At 39.7% G+C, this 20,867-nt stretch overlaps 1 protein-coding gene across 1 annotated transcript in view; it reads left to right on the top strand.

The window, feature by feature from the left end:
• Positions 1-20,867, top strand: part of atp13a3 (ATPase 13A3) — a 31,532-nt gene that overhangs the window by 8,788 nt on the left and 1,877 nt on the right. Inside the window, exons 3-33 of the mRNA XM_030727530.1 lie at positions 2,455-2,541; positions 2,637-2,810; positions 3,352-3,576; positions 4,015-4,085; positions 4,306-4,389; positions 5,007-5,076; positions 8,746-8,880; positions 9,791-9,863; positions 10,509-10,640; positions 10,766-10,948; positions 11,361-11,518; positions 12,061-12,249; positions 12,410-12,471; positions 13,166-13,316; positions 13,915-14,034; positions 14,242-14,259; positions 14,565-14,718; positions 15,301-15,421; positions 15,608-15,732; positions 16,190-16,350; positions 16,720-16,848; positions 16,963-17,042; positions 17,287-17,329; positions 17,421-17,530; positions 17,774-17,870; positions 17,967-18,039; positions 18,171-18,348; positions 18,532-18,710; positions 18,801-18,889; positions 19,111-19,191; positions 19,895-19,987. Of these exons, the coding sequence (XP_030583390.1) occupies positions 2,491-2,541; positions 2,637-2,810; positions 3,352-3,576; positions 4,015-4,085; positions 4,306-4,389; positions 5,007-5,076; positions 8,746-8,880; positions 9,791-9,863; positions 10,509-10,640; positions 10,766-10,948; positions 11,361-11,518; positions 12,061-12,249; positions 12,410-12,471; positions 13,166-13,316; positions 13,915-14,034; positions 14,242-14,259; positions 14,565-14,718; positions 15,301-15,421; positions 15,608-15,732; positions 16,190-16,350; positions 16,720-16,848; positions 16,963-17,042; positions 17,287-17,329; positions 17,421-17,530; positions 17,774-17,870; positions 17,967-18,039; positions 18,171-18,348; positions 18,532-18,710; positions 18,801-18,889; positions 19,111-19,191; positions 19,895-19,987 (3,609 nt within the window). The 5' untranslated portion in view covers positions 2,455-2,490. The remainder of the gene's footprint in view (positions 1-2,454; positions 2,542-2,636; positions 2,811-3,351; positions 3,577-4,014; positions 4,086-4,305; positions 4,390-5,006; positions 5,077-8,745; positions 8,881-9,790; positions 9,864-10,508; positions 10,641-10,765; positions 10,949-11,360; positions 11,519-12,060; positions 12,250-12,409; positions 12,472-13,165; positions 13,317-13,914; positions 14,035-14,241; positions 14,260-14,564; positions 14,719-15,300; positions 15,422-15,607; positions 15,733-16,189; positions 16,351-16,719; positions 16,849-16,962; positions 17,043-17,286; positions 17,330-17,420; positions 17,531-17,773; positions 17,871-17,966; positions 18,040-18,170; positions 18,349-18,531; positions 18,711-18,800; positions 18,890-19,110; positions 19,192-19,894; positions 19,988-20,867) is intronic.

Raw genomic sequence — 20,867 nt, 5'->3', positions numbered from 1 at the left:
CAATCCATGCCTTAAAAACATGTTAATGAACTTACCTAAGTCATTACCACGGATATTGGAATTTAAAAAAAAAACATATATTAGTCAGTGGTGCAGAAATCTCATTATTCAAACTTTTTGTATATTATGGATTATAGTCACTATAGAGTGTAAATATATCTTGTATGCATTCTGCCTCTAAATCCTCTTGATGCTAACTGTTGTCGCATTCTTCCATCCCGATCCAGTTCCCGATATTTTTAAAACACATCATTGTTCAAAGCTGTATGGCAGTCCTTCGCTGCAAGAAGAGACTGGCACCACTTTTTGTTAATTAATTTATTTATTTTAATGTTCTTCTTGGCCAATTTTCTGAGTATTTCACCAGAATTTTGTTCTTTTTTCAGCTGTATATCTTCACTCTACACTAGGTCCCTTGAAATTAATCCCAAATTTGGAAAAATGCTTATTATTATTCTTGTGCCTTCCCTGTTTAAAATCTGGGAAATATGTATGTATTCCTGGACAGTAATGTGGGTGCTTGTGTCCATGATGTACTTGTGTTGGCATTTCCAGTCATAGCAAAAATTTAGGAGGGAATGTTCTTGTTGTTCTGCCCCCACTGCTGAGCGCCGGCTAGGGGAGGGCTGCCATTGTAAAATACAAGGAAGGGCTTGGTCCTAAGCAAAATATCCCACAGTATGCCAGAGAAAAAGTCCACCCGGGTGCAGCAGGCTGATAAGATCTGGGTGCGAGGGGCAGTGATACAGGATAATTGGGTTATACAGGGCGTTGGATGTAGCACAAAGGTGGCCCTGTTGGCTCTATGTCCTGACACACCATACCAGCACTCCCCAGTGATAATTGGTGTCAGAGAGGGTACTCTCCCTGTTTGTCTGACTTAATACATCTTTGTATTTGTTTCTGTTTGTGTATTATATTGTTGTATTTTGAATTTATATCCAGTCTTGTACCCTGAGTTTAACTTAACATTGACTCCCATCTATAATTGACCTGTAAAAGACTCAGCATTCTAGCAGAATAGAAGGTGAGAAGTCCTAAGTTTGGGTGTAATTATATAAAAAGTCTCAGAGTAGGTCTTTATACTGTATACAGGTAGTTACAGATGGACAGTTTTTCTTGACTTTTCTGTAGACTGAAGCAAATTGATACATGTGAAGCAGTGTTTTTCTTTAACCTTCTCTGGCATGCCCCCTTTCTGAAGTGAATAAAGTTCATGCCACACACCCATTTTTATCAATTAACAATGAAAAAACTGTCCAAATTAAAATGTACCTTTTTAAATAAAGGTGCATATCTTCAGTATGATAGCATCAGCATGCTTTTGTTTCTCCATTTGAGTTTCTCTTCATGTTTTTCACCTGGTTGCCAAGTCCCACCTTCAGTGGCTCCACAACCCAGCAGTGGTGCCCGATGTAATCAGAGAAGCTTGATTTCAGTCTGATGTCTTTTTTACTTTGTGCTTGTCTTTCGTTGAATGATCTGAAATTACTTGGTAAAGTTGTAGCACTGTTTAAATGTCTGGGCCTTACCTCTTGAAAAAAGGATAGGCATTTTTGCAGGGAGTAGTGTTTCCTGATCACCTTCTTCACTGCCATATCCTCTAGTAGCATAAAAAATGTCTATCATAGTACTTACTTAGGGTTTCTTGTTTTTCATCTAAATCTAGACAGTCTCATTCAGACTGTGTGGGTGTATTTACAGTCTTACCAGATAATCTCAGGTATTCTGTGGATGAGCAGCTTTTTGGGAAGTGCTGCTCATTGTTGTGGTTGGGCCATGTGCTATTTGCTCCATTGAACATCTGACTTTGTAATTTTCTAAAATCTCTTAAATCCAGTGTAAACACAGCACTGCTTTATGTGGATACAGAGTTAAGAAAAACAAAATGTTTCACTAATGTGTCAGTAGAGATGTTCTTAACTTTGTGTCCATAAAAGCACATTTGTGCTTTTATGGACACATATTGTCTTATTTTTTGTTCCGGTTTTGTCCTTACCAAGTGAATGCTAATCGGAACTATTGATTACACCTCCTGTAGTCGCCATTATTCCCATTGGTCCCAACCTCTTGGGCTTGAATTGAAGTGCATACCTTGAGTGCTGTTGAATGGTTTTGTGATCGTGCGAATGGTGCAGGAATCCAGCTTCCTTCTAAAGTAAAAATTCATGACCCATCATGTGGCACTTAATTGTAGAACCCCTTAAATGCAAAACTCCTTATCAATTCAGTCAAGAGGGTTGTGTTAACAGTATTGACAAAACGACAGAAACAATTAGCAGTTTCATTATATAATGGAGAATGCTAACATTTTTGTGAAAATGTTGAATACATATCTATTTAAAGTCTTGTGACTCCTTCCACACTCTCTGACACCCGACTGTTGAGCCTGTTGTGAAGTTTAAATGTTTTTCACACTGTTCAGCATTGACATTTTGTCTGTTCTGTTTGCAGTGACTAAGGAAGGGGCTTGGCAAACTGTTCTGCAACATGGAGAAGGAAGACCTGAAGATTCTCAACAAGGGGGAAGAGGAGGAGATGGTATACATATTTTTTTTTTCACATAAATGCATATTGAAAAATGATTGCTTCCTAACTTATCAGACTGTGCTCCTGTTTCTTCTCTTATTGTTAAGGAGCTGCAGGGCTACCGTCTGTGTCGTTGGCGCCTGGCCCTGGTGGGCCTTGGGGTACTGTGTACAGGGGGCTTCCTCCTCCTGTTGCTGTATTGGATGCCAGAATGGTGCGTCAAGTCCACCTGCACTCGTACCACAGCCCGTGATGCCAAAGTGGTGTTGATGCGCTCCACGGTAGGCAGCTGCAAATAAAGAGAAAAATGAATTACTTAGTAAATCAGGAAGTCCTTTCAGACATTTTCTTCTTTAAATGGTATGTTGTTTTGAACATTTGTTTGGGCAAAATATAATATAATCAAGAAATTGTGAGAGGAAGTCGTGGACATTTTATTGAAGATGTAATTTATTGAAGAAATAATTGGAAAATTATTAATTGATGTTGAAAAGAATGTTTGGGCATTTCTCGACTCAAGCAGTGGTGTCATTGTTTGAGTTCATAAATGTAACTGGATGGTAAAGCAGGGATTAGTAGTAACTGCTTTGTAGACCAGTAAATAATAATGATCTCTCAAGCCACTTTCCAGTGAGTAAAAATGGAGAGTATAACATTCAGAAAAATATTTTCAAAGAGTAAGAAAAAAAAAAACAAAAAAAAAAAACAGCTTTAAAAAAAAAATTTATTCCCCCCATAAATATTGAACTTAATGAAGGGAGGTTGGTTGTTACTGAATGATGGTTCTCAAAAGTTGACTAGATTAACAACTGAATTGTTTAGGATGAGTTCCGGCGCTGGTTCCTGGCCAGGGTGCGAGTGATGCTTGCCCCAGGGAGCAACCCCTTCCACAGCCTGGATACCCAGACCACCTCCCCTTCCTCCTTCTCCTGCCCCTTCTCCTCCCCTGCTTCCCCACCTCAGGCCAACGGACACACTCCTCACCCCTCCGATGGCAGCCCTGCTCAGGAGCTCATCAGAAAATTTGCAGACTACCAGCCCGTCCAAGTAGGTACACACTGAGCATGTAAATGAATGTGACCATCTTTCACTGTTTGATTTCCAAAGTTGATAGAAAGGTTGCTATGTGTTGTTGTACTCCATATTTGCTATATGATATTATATCACAAATTGTTAAACATATGATGCATAATCTGCCTTAGTCTCTCTCAGCCCTGTATCAGACACAGAAATGTGCACTAATTTGCCTTTGACGTTCATATGTACTCTACATTTAAAGATGCTGTAATTTTCTCATCTGTTTCAAATGCTCAAATTACTTTAATAGCAGTTGGATTTAATATGTTTTGGTGTCAGTCTACTACTCCTAATTAAGTTTTATATTTTCTGTGAAATGTATTTTGTTGTCATGTCATACTTGCATGGAGAACAATACAGTAATTATGAAACTTGCAAAATAACTTTTGTCCCTCCACTCCTCCACAGATTCGCTACTTTACCTTTCATAGCACAAAGTATTATTGGAATGACGAGAAGCAGAATTTCGAGGTTTTAAAGTGAGCATTGTTTCATAACTATCTACAGAATTTTTAGGAGCTAGATTGCAGACAGGTTCACTGCAGAACCTACTTAAGTAAACTTGACAAAGGTTAATACACAACAGTAAGCAGTAAATATGTAATCTTTATGTTAACTGACAAATATCTTTGCCATAAAATGAGCAGAATGTGTGAAATAAAAGTATCTAATTTGTCTCCTCCGATATTCCCATTACAGCGGCCTGGAGGATCTACAGATCAGCTGCTCCACCCTCCACTCGGAGCACAGCACAGGCCTGACTAGGAACCAGCAGGAGTACAGGTAACATCCAGTCAAAGACAAATTCACACAAGTTCATATAGCAATGTTGGGGTAGGACAATAATATGTTGATGGGGTTGCTTGTACTGTCATTGAAAATTGTAAGCGCTAACATTATAGCTGCATACAGATGTTGGCACATCAGTCTGTAAGGTAGAGACAACAACAGAAACTCATAATATACATTTTTCTTAGTGTTTATATATTCACAATGAAATTAACATGTAGCGCTAGAATTGGAAATTTTGTCAACGCTGAGATAAAGAATTTTTTTTTTTTTAAATCATCTTTTAATTTTTGTCAGGCCTGATGTCAAAATGGATTGGTCAATGGTGACCAGGAGGAAATGATGGCCTACATGTTAAAATGTTTAGTGTGGCTCTAGCTCGCCAAGAATTGCACTAATCTGCATGTCATTACGTGGTCTCTTTACTCAAATCTCATGTTTATCTCCTCTGATCTAATTAAGGCAAAATGCCAAAAAGGGATAGTTTTGAAATGACAGACTAATACTTGACAAATTAGTGTTTAAAATCAAACAACAATAGAGGAGGAATACCCATAATCTTTGGTATTTACTCAGAACACTGAATGGAATTTGTCTTTTTCCTCTTCTAGGAGACTGTTCTTCGGAGTGAATGAGATTGCAGTGAAAGTGCCTTCTGTTTTCAAGCTGCTTATCAAAGAGGTAGCGCACAGTTTGAATGTATATATGCAGCATAAACTTCAATGACAGACATCTTTTCAGCTTGTGTGTTCATGAGATTTTGCATAGACAGTTAACACCTCGCACCACATAGTAGGGATGTGGTTTATGTGGCATACGTATAATCTATAGAGAACAGACATCCTTTTCTTCAGTCACAACACAGATCTGTGTTCATGTGAGATTTTTATATATATATATATATATATATATATATATATATATATATATATAAAATAACCTGCCTCAGTACAACATGGAAACTCCTGTCAGGCATCATAACAGCTAAGATGAGTAGGCATGTGGCACAATACATGAGCGAGGCCCAGAAAGGGATAGGCAGAGAGACCAGGGGAGCAAAACACCAGCTACTAATAGATAAAGCACTCACTCGAGACTGTAAGACCCGGCTGACCAACATGTGCACTGCCTGGATTGACTACAAGAAAGCCTATGACTCGATGCTGTACACATGGATCCTGGAATGCCTAGAACTGTATAAGATCAACAGGACCCTAAGAGCCTTCATCAAGAACTCAATGGGTATGTGGAGAACAACACTAGAGGCCAACTTCAAGCCCATTGCATAAGTCAACATCAAGTGTGGGATTTACCAAGGAGATGCTCTGTCCCCACTGCTGTTCGGCATAGGCCTGAATCCCCTCAGCCAGATCATCAACAAGACTGGCTACGGATACCGACTACGGAATGGAGCAAACATCAGCCACCTCCTGTACATGGATGACATCAAGCTGTATGCTAAGAGTGAAAGAGATATCGATCTGCTGATCCATACCACCAGGATCTACAGCAATGGTATCGGCATGTCATTCGGACTGGAGAAGTGTAGTCGGATGGTAACTAAGAGAGGAAAAGTAGTCAGAACTGAGGGGATTACACTACCACAAGGCAACATTGCAGACACTGAGGACAGCTACAAGTACCTTGGAATCCCACAGGCAAATGGGAACCACGAAGAGGCCGCTAAGAAAGCTGTAACCTCCAAGTACCTGCAGAGAGTAAGGCAAGTCCTGAAGAGTCAGCTGAATGGGAAGAACAAGATCTGGGCTATCAACACCTATGCCCTGCCAGTTGTCAGATACCCTGCTGGGATAATAAGCTGGCCAAAGGAGGAAATGGAAGCCACTGACGTTAAGACAAGAAAGCTCCTTACCATGCATGGAGGGTTTCACCCCAAATCCAGCACCCTGAGACTGTACGCTAAGCGGAAGGAAGGTGGCCGAGGACTAGTGAGTGTCAGAACCACTATCCTAGATGAAACAATGAAGATCAATGAATACATCAGGAAGATGGCCACAAAGGATCATATGCTAAGTGAGTACCTCAGGCAGCAGAAACCTGAGAAAGAAGAGGACGAAGAACAGGAACCATCATGGAAGGACAGGCCTCTGCACGGCATGTACCACCGGCAGATAGAAGAAGTGGCTGACGTAGAGAAATCCTACCAATGGCTGGACAAGGCTGGACTGAGAGACAGCACAGAGGCACTAATCATGGCAGCACAAGAGCAAGCTCTAAGTACGAGATCAATAGAGGCTGGGGTGTACCACACCAGGCAGGACCCCAGGTGCAGGCTGTGCAGAGATGCTCCTGAGACAATCCAGCACATAACAGCAGGGTGCAAGATGCTAGCAGGCAGGGCATACATGGAACGCCATAACCAAGTGGCCGGCATAGTATATAGGAACATCTGTGCCGAGTATGACCTGGAAGTCCCGAGGTCAAAATGGGACACGCCCCCAAGGGTGGTTGAGAACAACAGAGCTAAGATCTTGTGGGACTTCCAGATACAGACAGACAAACTTGTGGTGGCTAACCAACCGGACATCGTAGTGGTGGACAAACAAAGGAAGAAAGTCGTAGTGATAGACGTTGCAATACCAAGTGACGGGAACATCAAGAAGAAGGAACACGAGAAGCTCGACAAATACCAAGGGCTCAGAGAGCAGCTTGAAAGGTTGTGGAAGATGAAGGTAACAGTGGTCCCCGTCGTAATCGGAACACTTGGGGCAGTGACCCCCAAACTGGAAGAGTGGCTCCAGCAGATTCCTGGAACGACATCCGAGATCTCTGTCCAGAAGAGTGCAATACTGGGAACAGCTAAGATACTGCGCAGGACCCTCAAGCTCCCAGACCTATGGTAGAGGACCCGAGCTTGGAGGGCAAAATAGAACGCCCGTAGGGGCGAGCTGGGATTTTAAAATTGGTTGGTACTTTTTTGTGTTTCTTAAAGTGATTCCAAGCTAATTTATTGAAGTCTTTATGTAGTGATGTGTTCTGGTTCACTCTTTTCAAATATTTTTCAAACACCTGTGTTGTAATTTGGGGTCGAATGAATGAATTGTTGCAATTTTCTGACATTTTATACACTAAACAATTTATAGAGCAATCCAGAGAGTAATCATCCGATTGGCTGACAGTGAAACTATTTGTTTGTTGCAGCTCTCCTTTCAAGTGTGCCAGCAGGAAAACTAATTGGTAACATTTAAATATGTCTATAAGAGAAAAGGAAGGACACGCACATCCAAAGATAATTGAAGGCTGGGTGCTGGGCCAAAAAATATAACAAGGAAACGGAGAAAAGGGTCCGCACACCGGCAAAGCTCCTGAATAATATTTAATAGGAGACAAACCTTAACAAACGAGTGATGTTTCGGGCCATGAATTGCCCTTCTTCAGACTTAACCAAACAAAGCAGGACTAATTGTATATATACACACAATACTATGTCGTGTGATGGAGGCTGCCTTCCAATCAGAGAAGAGGAAGGCATAGAGCAAATGTATACAAAATTGTCCATCGTGAAAGAAATTGTACAAATATACAAATATAATTATACAAATATAATACCATAAATATAGAAATATTAAATGTACCAATCCAGCTATTCATGCATATAAAAATATACACACACAAGTATACAGAGAAAATACCGATAAAATGAAAAAGTCCTATATGGCCAACAATACTGAAAAGGTTGCAAATATAAAAAGATTAATATATATACAATCAAAATACACAGGAAAAAGACCAGTGCGTAATAACACAGTCAAAAAAACCATTTAAATATGTTAAAATAAAGAAATTTCACACACGAATGTGACGGTTTCCGGAGAATCAGGTCAGGAAATCTCCACGCTCTTACTTTTCTCATGTTGAAATGGCTGTTTGTACTACGTGAGGGTAGTTGCCAAAAAAGAGCATGCAGGAAGCAGCACACTCACTCACTAATTCACATGCACCTTGGTCTGGTGGTGTGTATCCTGTAGAAATGCCTCAGCCGAGGCATTAGTGGTTTCAAACACAGGTGTGATCATTGTTAAACTGTGTGTATTTTTAGTAAGGTACACAGCCACTCCTCTGTTCGTCTGAATCTCCTACAGAGACTTTCATTATGGCTCGTTTTCTCTTTTTTTTTTGGTAATTAAAATTACGAAAACATTTGGTAATTTCCTTCTCTTACACTTGATATAGAACAGTGTGTGAATGCATGGATCTCATTAAAACTATGTAAATGATTGCACATCTTATAAATAAAATTATGTGCCAATATCGTAACGTGACTATTTATATTTGGGTGATTGTCATTCTGTTGGCTGATATCTTATTTATTCCTCTCTCCTGCCGCAGGTCCTCAACCCTTTCTACATCTTCCAGCTCTTCAGTGTGATCCTGTGGAGTGCCGATGAGTATTATTACTATGCTGTGGCCATTGTTTTAATGTCGGTCATATCCATAGCTACCTCTCTGTACACCATCAAAAAGGTGAGCTCCACAGCATGGCGAGTTTCTTTATAAAAACATTTAACTGAACTCATATTTCTGTCAGGAGAAATTTAAAGTGAATAGGAACGACAGGCTGGCGACCTGTACAGGGTGTACCCTGCCTCTCACCCTATGTCAGCTGGGATAGGCTCCAGCCCCTGCGCGACCCTGAACAGGATAAGCGTAAGAGAATGGTTGGAAGGAGGGATGAAAAGTAGTGAAGTTTGCTTTTCTACATATTTGGATTTTATTTAATGAAGCTGCAATTTATATTTTTGAGATCTTCCAATATAGAATTAATCAGCAAATATGTAAAAAGTTTTTTTTTTTAAATTAATTTTTCTAAAATAAATACTCCATGTTTTGAAAGTCTTAAACATCCTTGGAATAAGTTAATATAGCCTAGTATTAGTAATAACATATTAGCCACTGATTTTGCATCCCTAAATTTGCCCATTGTATCATCATGTCAAAACAGAATAGTGACAGCTTACTTTGCTTTTACTTTTTTCTACCCCACTAGTGATGGGGCCTAAGAATGCCATAGCTGGTTTTTCCAGCTCTGTTTTTGCTTTATGGTGGTCCCACAGTTGTTTTTGTTTTCAATCTCAGATTGACATACTTAAAAGTGTGACTCAGATAAATGGAACATTACAAAAAGTACCACAGAGTCTGAGGACTGTGTATTGAAGGGGATGTTTTTTACTCTTATTTCCTAGTAACCGTTGTGATTTGCGTCAGTGACTAAACTGAATATCTAATCTAGCCTTTTCAGGTCAACACATGCATATGCTCTATTGTGTCATAGTTGACAAACTGAAATGAAAACATCCTTGCAATCACGCAGATGTTCATGGTAATCAAAAGATTTTTTTTTTTTTAAATCACTGTTTTCTTTCTTTTTCTCCAGCAATACGTCATGCTTCATGACATGGTGGCAGCTCACAGTATTGTTCGTGTGTCTGTATGCCGAGCCAATAATGGTTTGTAAAACTTTTTTGATTTTGTAATTTAAAAATAAATGCAGAAAGCATGAACCATCTTACTTTTCCAAAAAGTGCTCTCCAACCCAAACCTGACAGCAGATATTTTTCTGCTTTTCTGCTGGGCCAGACCCTGCCTCTGGCTGTCCTCTAAACAGACAGTTACTGTCCTCTAAATGTCCTTGTTGTGAGGCACTGCCGAGTTAGAAGGGCAGAGTGTATATGATCATAAGAATGCACTCAAAGGGGTAGTATTGTCTGCTGTTTTTTGGTTTTTTGGTTTTTTTTGTGCCTGCAGAAGTGGTACCTAAGCAATGACCATGCAATCAGTTGTAGCATCTCAAAATGCATTTCATTAGTAGTCCAAAGGAGGGAGGGTAGTTAAACTCAGGTGTAGAGTTGTCAGGAATTGCTGTAGAAGCTGTGTAGAGAGGCATTGTTAATGACAAATGTGCTGATAAAGACTCTTGAGGCTCAGAAACACAAAATATCTCCTCATCCCTGATCCTTCATGCTCAGCATCTGTTGCAATTGGAATACATTTTTCACCTTTCTTGAAACTTGTTTCCAGTTTTAGCTGTGATGTCTGGAGTTGATTGTGCACTTTCAGTCACTTCTCTGTTTCCACCCCATATTTTCTGGCAGATATTGAAGAAATTTTGTCGACTGATCTGGTGCCCGGTGACGTGATGGTCATCCCCAGCAATGGGACCATCATGCCATGTGATGCCGTGCTGGTCAGTGGCACCTGTATCGTCAATGAAAGCATGCTTACAGGTTAGTAGAGAACTATATGAAAAGGCACATGCTGGAAAATGTAATTTCTTTGCAAGCTCCAAACAATCTGGTTTTCCTTTATGTATTTCTGCACCCAATCCTAATAACAGTCTACTCCTCATTAGGTGAGAGTGTTCCTGTGACAAAGACCAACCTCCCAAACCCAACAGCAGGGGAGAGGGAGGAGGAGGCTGATAGTGCCTACAACACAGAAGGGCATAAGAGACACACGCTCTTCTGTGGCACCAATGTCATCCAGACCCGTTTCTACACAGGCGAACTGGTCAAGGCTGTGGTGGTCCGCACAGGTTAGTTTTGGGGTCTGGATTCAGGATAATTAATAGTTAATGTGATATTGTATTGTATATATTGGAACTATTGGACATTTTGAATTCATATCCTTGCACCTTTAAAAGAAAACAGGGTAATGTTACAGTGTAACAGTGAGATTTGAGATGTACAGTATGTGTTTAGGTTCATGGCGTAATCTCCGTAGTCCTGCACTTCACTGAGCTCCATAGAGGGAGCTTGATAAAGGTGATTGACATATAATGGTTTATCAATTTAAGGCAACAAGCATTTTGTTTGATCTATAAAATGTGTTTAAGTCAATTTTGATCCTTTGTCAGAACAGCTCTTTCACCAGTGCCTCATCTCAAAGGATGGAATGAAAGAAAAATAAGACTTGAAGATTACCCAAAACTCCTCTTCTTCACTCAGGTTTCAGCACAGCTAAAGGCCAGCTGGTGCGCTCCATCCTTTACCCCAAACCCACCGACTTCAAGCTGTACCGCGATGCCTACCTCTTTCTGTTGTGTCTGGTGGCTGTGGCTGGAATTGGCTTTGTCTACTCCATCGTACTCAGTATCATGAACAAGGTAATCTAGAAAGTGATGAGCGGATAACACAAATGCTGTACTGACACATTAATATTATTGTGCGGGATGAATTTTTCCAAAATGGAGCTGAAAGGCTTTCAAACATTGAATTTTCTTTCCACAAGGAGGGGATCAGAGTAATCAGAGGGTTTGCACATACATAAGACTTATTTTGAACTGTAAGTCATAAAGCTACTCTAATAAAGTTCAAAAATGAAAATATGTCACTGTTAATAAGCATAATGGTTCTTTTTTTTTTTTTTTTCAAAAACATACAAGATATTTCAGTCAGATTTCACTTTTTAATGCAATACAGTTTAATAGAGTTTGTTGAAATGCTTGAGGCAGCTGTTCTAAGAGTGAGTCATCCTCTGTAGCCAGTAGAAACCAATATTTTGTTCTCCACAAAACTGGCAGCCTTCTCATACATTTCTGTCTCTCTTAGCGCTGTAGAACATGGGTTCTTTGTGAGTTGTAGAGGATCAGGGTTATCAAACATGCAAAAGACTGCAGTCTTTTTTGTTTTTCTTTCTGTTTGTCAGGTGCCAGCTAAAACCATCATCATTGAGTCCTTGGACATCATCACTATAACCGTACCACCAGCGCTGCCAGCCGCCATGACAGCTGGCATTGTGTATGCCCAGCGACGCTTAAAAAATAGTGGCATTTTCTGCATCAGCCCACAGAGAATTAATATCTGTGGACAGATCAACCTGGTGTGCTTTGACAAAGTGAGTCTCTTATTTATTCAGATGATCAAATATAAAACGCACTACTCGAGTCACTTTGTAGTGCCGTAGGAGTAAGTGCCATGTCATATGAAGATGTGACTAGTAGTAAAGAGCACTTTGAGTTGATTCAGTTGAATTTCATTTTGTTTTCTTTTTCAAGACTGGAACTCTGACAGAAGATGGCTTAGACCTGTGGGGAGTCCAAAGAGTTGAGAATGGCAGGTAAGTTGGTCTGTGCCCTAATTTAGCACATGTGAGCCTAGCCTAATACATTTTATTACCCTAAAGAAACTTTAAAAATCCAAGTATGATTTATTTCTACCACTGCTGAGCTGTTTTTCCTTTGCTGCTTTCCTGGTAGAAAGAATTTAGAATTTACTGGAGTGTATTTGACTGAATGTCTCATCGCAAATCCCTCTAAATGCACACGTTACACTGAGTTCTTTGGGTGGTAACATTAAATTATGTAATACTTTACTTGTCTTTTAATCAATTCAGAAGTGCATGTTCCTATTGTGATTGTTTCAAAGAGCTCAGATGAAATTTGGACACAAGAAGGAACTAATGAAATCCATTTAAAAAATATGTGTTTTCTCTGAGGTTTCCCAATTATTCCTAAAATTGATTATGTATTATAATATGCAGTGGTTGGATGATATCTTTTCCAGAACTGAGGTTGTTATTAAAAAATGAGTTGTTATAGGTTTTAAAATGTCATAAACCCAGAACTAATCATGCTAGCATGATGAATGTTTTTTCAACAAGACATTTAAAAATAATCAAATGTGACACAGTACATTTTTTTTCATCCTGCAGAAATTGCATAATTTCTCTCTTATGTCTCCCACCATGTAGTTAAGGGAGTATAATTTACTGTCTTTTCCTTGTCCACCACCTCCTTCTTCTGCCTCCTCAGCTTCCACCTGTCAGAGAAAAATGCCTACAAGGAAAATCTTGTCAAGTCCCAGTTTGTGGCTTGCATGGCCACATGCCACTCACTCACCAAAATAGAAGGCCAGCTGTCAGGAGACCCGCTGGACCTCAAAATGTTTGAGGCTACAGGCTGGGTGAGCTGTTGTGTATCTGTTCATGAGCTAAATGTTGGTAAAGGCAGGCAAAAGTTATGAGACTCGTGAATCCGTTTTGTGTCTGTGTGGGCAACCTGTGTGTAACAGAGTGAGAAAACATAAACGATAACGTGTCAAATGATACAGTACCCTCTTTTATTCTCCCTTTTCTGTCAGTATTTAGGCTGGATACTTTTCCATTACAAGAACAATTCTCAGTAACAATTTTGCTAAAATGGACATTGTAACATTGCTTTATAGTCAACAAGAAATACATCTGCATGATTCCGATTATGTTGATGGATAGATTTAGGATATTGAGGTCTTCTGCTTTTGCAATGAGATTGAAATAACCCAGAAGCATAAATGTGTAAGGGTTTTACATTATAGCTCCCTGCGCTGTCATTTACCATACTTTCTTCCATGACAGTTTAGTCTAGATAAGATTATTAAAACTAAATGTTACCAATGTCTAAAAGACAGAAAGGTATTATTTCAGTGTGTTAAGGGAGCAAGCATTGTTACATATTTCCTAAAAGGGCTTCTTTGTATTAAATGCACATTTTCCTGAAACATTTGTTTATGCTTATCTGCTCAGATCCTGGAGGAGGCTACTGAGGAGGAAACGTCTCTCCATAATCGTATCATGCCCACTGTAGTTCGACCGCCAAAGCAGCTTTTGCCCCCGGAGCCTGCTGTAACACCAGAGCAGGACATGGTATGTACAGGAACCCGGTTGTTAAGCTGGACACCACAGGCCTTCGAAGTCTGCAAGAAAGTTTAAAATTATGATTATATCTGTCCAGCATCTAAGCTTTTATTTTCTTGTCTGTCCATGTTATTATAACACTAAAAAAGAGCAGCATATTTTTACTCTAAATGACTGGGTTATTTGTTGTTGTTGTTTTTTTTGTTTTTTTTATAGGAACTCTATGAGCTATCGGTAAGTAGTAGTTATTATGGGTTTTGCTGCCCTCTGAGTTCACTGTTCAGTTCACTTAAAAAAACAGTAATCTAGTAATGTGAGTGTGTGTGTGTGTGTGTGTGTGTGTTTTGTGTGTTTGTTTTGTTTCTGTCTGTATGAAATAGAGAAGCTAGAGAGAGTATGGGAGTTGTGAAAAAAGGACTAAAGTTAGTTCATATTTTGCTTTTCATCACCACTGTACCATTTTAGCAGATACATTTTGTCTTTGTTTTTATCTTTCCAAAAAATAAATACTGTTGTTTTGTCTCTGTGTGCATGGGCAGGCAGCATATGAGATTGGTATTGTGCGCCAGTTTCCTTTTTCTTCAGCACTCCAGAGAATGAGTGTAGTAGCTCGTCTGCTGGGGGAGAAACGTATGGATGCCTACATGAAGGGTGCGCCAGAGGTTGTAGCTAGTCTCTGCAAGAAAGAGACAGGTGAGGTGTCCAAAAGCTGCTGTTGTGATGAAACACCACAGAAGCATTTCTGTCTGCTGTTCTGTCAAATCCACGAGATTTAATGCATTAAAGTGTTATCAGTCCTTGTAAACGTTGTCATAGTTGTAATCTGTGTAAATGAAAATCAGTTTAGGTTGCATTGATTTCCTTCTTTTTTGTTTGTCTATAAACTTCAGCTTCTTAAAAAAAATGTATTCAAATTAGGACGATGACCCAGTGATCTTGTGATGTATACATTGTCACAGGGTCCAATAAAGACATTTGATTTTCTTTGAGACTTCTCAACTGAGATGTAAAAATAAACTCCAAGTCTTGCGGTCGCTGGTGGGCTGTAGCCTATCCCAGCTGCCACAGGGTGAAAACTCACTTTACCTCAGTCAGTTCAATCAATCAATTATGTTGTCACGCCAAAATTAGTAACTAGTTTTCTTATGTTAGTTAAGTGCTTGCAAGACTGAGTCTATAAGCTATGAGTTTGTATCTTCTTTTCTTGCTGTTTGTCTAATTATTTATTATTGATCACTGATCAACTCTCCTGTTATTGTCTTCGCTTCCTTGCAGTGCCGGAAAACTTTGCAGAGGTTTTGGAAGGCTACACAAAGCAGGGTTTCAGAGTCATTGCTCTGGCTCATCGACGGCTCGAATCAAAACTCACCTGGCACAAGGTCCAGAACATTAACAGGTAGTGTAGTTTGTATTGATAAAGCATGTATTCTGCTGGTCTGTGATAGCTAAAATGAAGGGCCTCTCTCTGTGTGGGACAAATAATGCCTTTGTAATGGGATGTAATTAACTAAGAACAACTGTATGTTTTAATAGGGGCATTTCATTAGATAAATACAAATGTGACTTTGTTTCTTTGAACTAGGGATCACATAGAAGCAAACATGGAGTTCCTGGGTCTTATCATCATGCAGAACAAGCTGAAGCCAGAAACTCCAGGAGTACTGCAGGACCTTCATCAAGCCAATATTCGCACAGTCATGGTTACTGGTGAGAACATGCCAGTATTGTCCATCATTACATAAACGAATGAGACAGTTGTGCAAGTAATAATTTCCTGCACATGTGCAGTTTAACTAGCTCTTCCTGTGTAGACTCACTTGGAACAGCTTGGCTGACTTGGCTGTGAATAAAATTCTACTTTTGGCCCTAAAATGAAGTTGTTTTTCATAGCTGATTTATGATTAACAAAAACTCTGGTTTCTGTTTAACCTGGGTTTTTTTTTTTTTGCAAACTCATCCGTCTGCATTAGCCACCAGATCCCACTGATAGCGTCACCTTAGGATGAGGTGACACTGGGCAAAGTCTTGCATAAATTATTTATTTATAACCCAGTGTTATTGATGGTGAAGATGACATAATCACAAAAGCTGGTAGGAAAACAAATGACTGAATTTTGAGATTTTATGGCTAAATGATTACTATTTACTCTTTGTCACTTTACAGGTGACAACATGCTGACAGCTATCTCTGTGGCCCGGGACTGTGGAATGATCCCTCCCCAGGACACAGTCATCATTGCCGATGCTCTCCCTCCACATGATGGACAAGCCGCCAAGATCACCTGGAGATACGCTGACAAACCTTACAAAGCATCGCGACTTGAGGTGAATTGATGGGTTCTAATCCTAACACTAGTACTTGGACAGACATCACAGAGAGAGCAGAACACACTTGTAAAGACAGATCAAGAAAGGAAATGACACATACTGAGAGAATAATGCTAAGAGACGGCAAATGGGCACACATACTAAGGGCACCATTTCCATTTGTGTCTTTTTTATTTTTAATGTTAGAGCAGTAAAATTAGACACATAAAAGAGAGAATTATAGCATTTTTGTGTAATGCAATCCAATGCTGCAGCTGAATAATAAAACAGGACCTTGGTAAACTTGGTTTACCTCTGTAGTAATTCTTAAGGCTTTTTAATATCTTATCTCTTGTTTTAATACATACTTTCCCATACTTTCAACAGGAAGTGAACATAAGCCTAGAAGATGTTTGTCACATAGATGAGCCTAAAACACAAGAGCTGTACCACTTTGCAATGAATGGCAAATCATTTGCTGTCATTTCTGAGCATTTCCCTGATATGCTTCAAAAGGTAAGAGATTGCTCAAATGAAAATGGAAATCACTTTGAGTAGAAGTGTTAAAGTTACACCAAGTATGTCTCTGATGCCTGACATTTCTCCTGATTGTGTGTTCTGCCTTTGCAGCTTGTGTTGCACGGCACAGTGTTTGCCAGAATGGCGCCTGACCAGAAAACCCAGCTTATTGAGGCACTGCAGGGTGTTGAGTGAGTATTTAGTCAAACACAGGATGTAGCCTTGAAAACTGATTTTTGGCTAGTTTAGAGTTTTATTATTAACATCGCCATTGTGGGCTGCTGGACACAGTTTTGTCATTAATGAGCAGCAGAATCAGCTTTTTAGTCAAAAGTGAAAAATGAGTAAAAGGTCTTGTGGCATTGGTATTAGCTTTCACATTATGAATGTAAAACTGGTTGTAATGAGTTACTGCTATTTATCATTTGCTCACAGCTACTATGTTGGAATGTGTGGAGATGGAGCGAATGACTGTGGGGTATGTACGTTTTCATCATTTTGGCAATAGTACTCTGTAATGGATGCAGTTTGACAGCAGTATGTATATTATGCTATCTTACCTCAACCAGGCTTTGAAGAGGGCTCATGGTGGGATCTCTCTGTCAGAACTTGAAGCCTCAGTAGCATCTCCCTTCACCTCAAGGACCCCCAACATTTCCTGTGTCCCTAGCCTCATCAGGTCTTTATTTTTATATCCATGCTGTTCCATAAATAACTAAGTTATTAAAAAAATAAAGTAGTAGGCAAAAAGGGTCTTGGGTATCTTTTAGGCTCAATTTATAGTCTGGCAAATATAGTTCTTACACTATTATTATTACACTATTATTACACCTTTGGGCAGTTAAGTTCCTGGTTGTAGGAGGAAACTGTTTTCCAGTTATATTTTAGCTAGCGATATGACACAGTTTGCTTGCTTTTGCAGAGAGGGACGTGCCGCTCTTATCACCTCCTTCTGTGTGTTTAAGTTTATGGCCCTCTACAGCATCATCCAGTACATCAGCGTCACTCTCCTCTACTCCGTATGTAAAACCACCTCCTTTATTAGCTGTGGAATCGATGAGAAATCCAGTGAACTCAGATGTTTGCTCTCTGTATTGTGTTGTTTCCGTTTTTAGGTCCTCAGTAACCTAGGCGATTTCCAGTTCCTCTTCATCGACATTGCTATCATCCTCCTCATTGTCTTTACCAGTAAGTACAACAAAGTATCAACGATAAGTGATGTTCTCTTTTTTTGTTTGTTTTTGTTTAATAACCCTCACTATCTTTTGTCTTTTTTCCTTTCCCTGTCCATCTTCACTATTTTTTCTGCTCCTCTCCAGTGAGTCTGAACCCAGCTTGGAAAGATCTTGTCTCTCGTCGTCCTCCATCAGGTCTTATCTCAGGGCCTCTGCTGTTCTCTGTGCTGACCCAGATCCTCATCTGCTTGGGCTTCCAGATTTTGACATTCCTTTGGGTCAAACAGCAGCCCTGGTACACAGTTTGGACACCACTTACCGAGTGAGCACCTACTATTATTTCTAATACTATTATTTCCAAACGCAAATTAAAACAGCGTTTATAATAAATTGATTTTATTGTACGTTTTAAAAATTGTCATGTGTACACCACAATTTGTCTAAGATGCTCTCGGGATGAAAATGTTCTTAATTATTTCTTACATCAAACTCTGTCCTCACCCAGTGTCTGCAACCTCACGTCGCACATTGAAACAAGCTTTGAAAACCACACAGAAGAGGACGACCACAACATCCAAAACTATGAGAACACCAGCCTCTTCTATGTGTCCTCTTTCCAGTATCTCGTTGTTGCTATTGTTTTCTCCAAGGGCAAACCTTTCAGGCAGCCTAGCTATAAGAATTGTAAGAAACTTTCTTCCTAACACCAATAAATATGTCCTAAAACTGGTACAAATCAGCTCTTCTAAACTTATTTACATGTCCTCTTCACAGGGCCTTTTGTGCTGTCTGCTGGGAGTTTATATGTTTTCCTGCTGCTCATCTTGTTCTACCACATAGAAAACATTAATGAGATTCTGGAGGTGGGAGGACATTAAATGCACACTTTATATACTTAGGTGTAGATGTAGTTTTATTTATCACATCAGGCTCCATCTTTTCTTGATATTTAACCATATAGAGCCAGTATGTGCATTTTATGACTTAGTGTAGTGTAGCAAAGCATTAAACTAATTCTGTCTTGACAGTTCACTTTATGAATTTTATGAATTTTTCAGTGATAAGTGTTTCTCTGTCTGAATAGATTGTTTGCATCCCCTTTGAATGGAGGGTAAAACTTTTCCTCATCATCCTAGTCAATGCTGCTGTGTCTGTTTTGGTGGAGGTAAGACCCACACAATAACATGGTAATAGCTGATGTTTTCCTCATGTTCAGATTTTGTTTTCTCATGCAGTGTGCTCATCTTTATCTCATTTAGCTGGAGATCATAATAAATTTTGTGTTGTGAAGTGAAAATAACAAAGTATGGTATCGTTAATAGTTAACCCTTTTTTTTTTGTTTGTTTAAATATGTGGATTTGTGGGGCTTTTCTCAAAGCAACATATGTTTGTCTAATTACGGATCCCCTTCAGAAATTATTTCTATGAAATGTCATGAGAGTAATGCTTACCTGCTGACTCACTGGAGCAGTATCACCGTTTCTGGCTTCCTTTTTAGATGGCTGCCTTTGCATACATGTACTGCTTAGTATGCCCCCTAGATGGTGCCTTTTCCTAAACTTAGTGGGGTTTCTTATACATCTTTTACGTGTCCTGAAGAAAATCCAGCAAACTGATACTGTTTCATCAAGAGCTTACAGTATTTTGAGACAACAGTAGCCATGTGCACTCTTTTTACTAATATGTTTGATTTTTAACCTCACATGCAATAATTAACACTCAGTTTCATGGAAGAAAAATTGCCATACTCAATATCTTAAAGCAGTGTGGCTCTAAAAATCAGTTGAACACCTCTATAGCAGGAGCTTTGTGAAATCAAACCAGACTCTCTGTAATTCTTTCCCCTGCCCACTGCACCATTCCATAGACCTTCATCCTTGACATCGTCTTACGGAAGCTTGTGTTCAGCCGAGACAAACAGGGCAACTTTGGCGTCACCCCTGCTACCCCGCCACCACAGGTTGGAAAAATCTGACACCTTCTTTTTTAGCCCTTTCCTTTTACTCTTGTGTGGTGTTCCTTCTCTCTGTTCCCACTTTTTTCCTCTGATGTTACAGAAAGCACCTTTCTAATGCTAACCACGTGCATGTGCAAAACCTCAGTCTTATTCTGATCTGTACTCTCCTTCCTGTGTCCCTCTAATGGGGACTCTGGTCAGGGCTTGATAACAGTGACGATCAAGAATGGATATTTTTACTCACAACGTATCTAAAAGCTACTGCTAGTGACTGTCGCTACAAGATAGCAGGCAAATTGCAGTTATTAATTTTAGTCTTTAGTCGGCTTTTCTCACGTGCTGTGTCACAAATTTAGAGATTCCAGAGACACAGACCAAGAATCCTGACTGTGCACAAAAACAGCCAAGCGATGATGCAATCAAGAACAACTGGACTAGGTTATTTTGCCCCAAATCCTTGTCATGCCCACCTCTAAGCTATGAGGGGGGAAATCACTGCTAAGTGCAGCCAGCAGATTTGCTCCCTTAATAGTGCTGATAATGTTGTATAGATTGCGATCAATTGATGGGTTCTTGTAAGTCTAGTGGCGTTTTTAGCAGAATTTTAATCATTTATGAGCGCGATACAATAGAGCTGGACAATTAAAATGATAAAAATTGTTATCGTGCAAAAAACTTTCCTTGATAGCAATATGAATCATGGTCAATATAACGTTGATAGTTCATTGACAGACAACATGAAAGGCCAGTGAGAATAGCGCAGCGCTGAACTAATGTGGTTGGAACAGAGTTAGAGGCATGTCAGATTAGAGTTGATTTACACTCCGTAGGAGTCGGAGCTGGCAGCAGCACATGTGCTAATGTTTGGGCTGTTACACAGTAG

This window comes from Archocentrus centrarchus, chromosome 4 (genome assembly GCF_007364275.1).
Source record: "Archocentrus centrarchus isolate MPI-CPG fArcCen1 chromosome 4, fArcCen1, whole genome shotgun sequence".
In the NCBI taxonomy this organism is placed as follows: Eukaryota; Metazoa; Chordata; class Actinopteri; order Cichliformes; family Cichlidae; genus Archocentrus; species Archocentrus centrarchus.
This window is presented reverse-complemented; position numbering and strand designations above follow the sequence as displayed.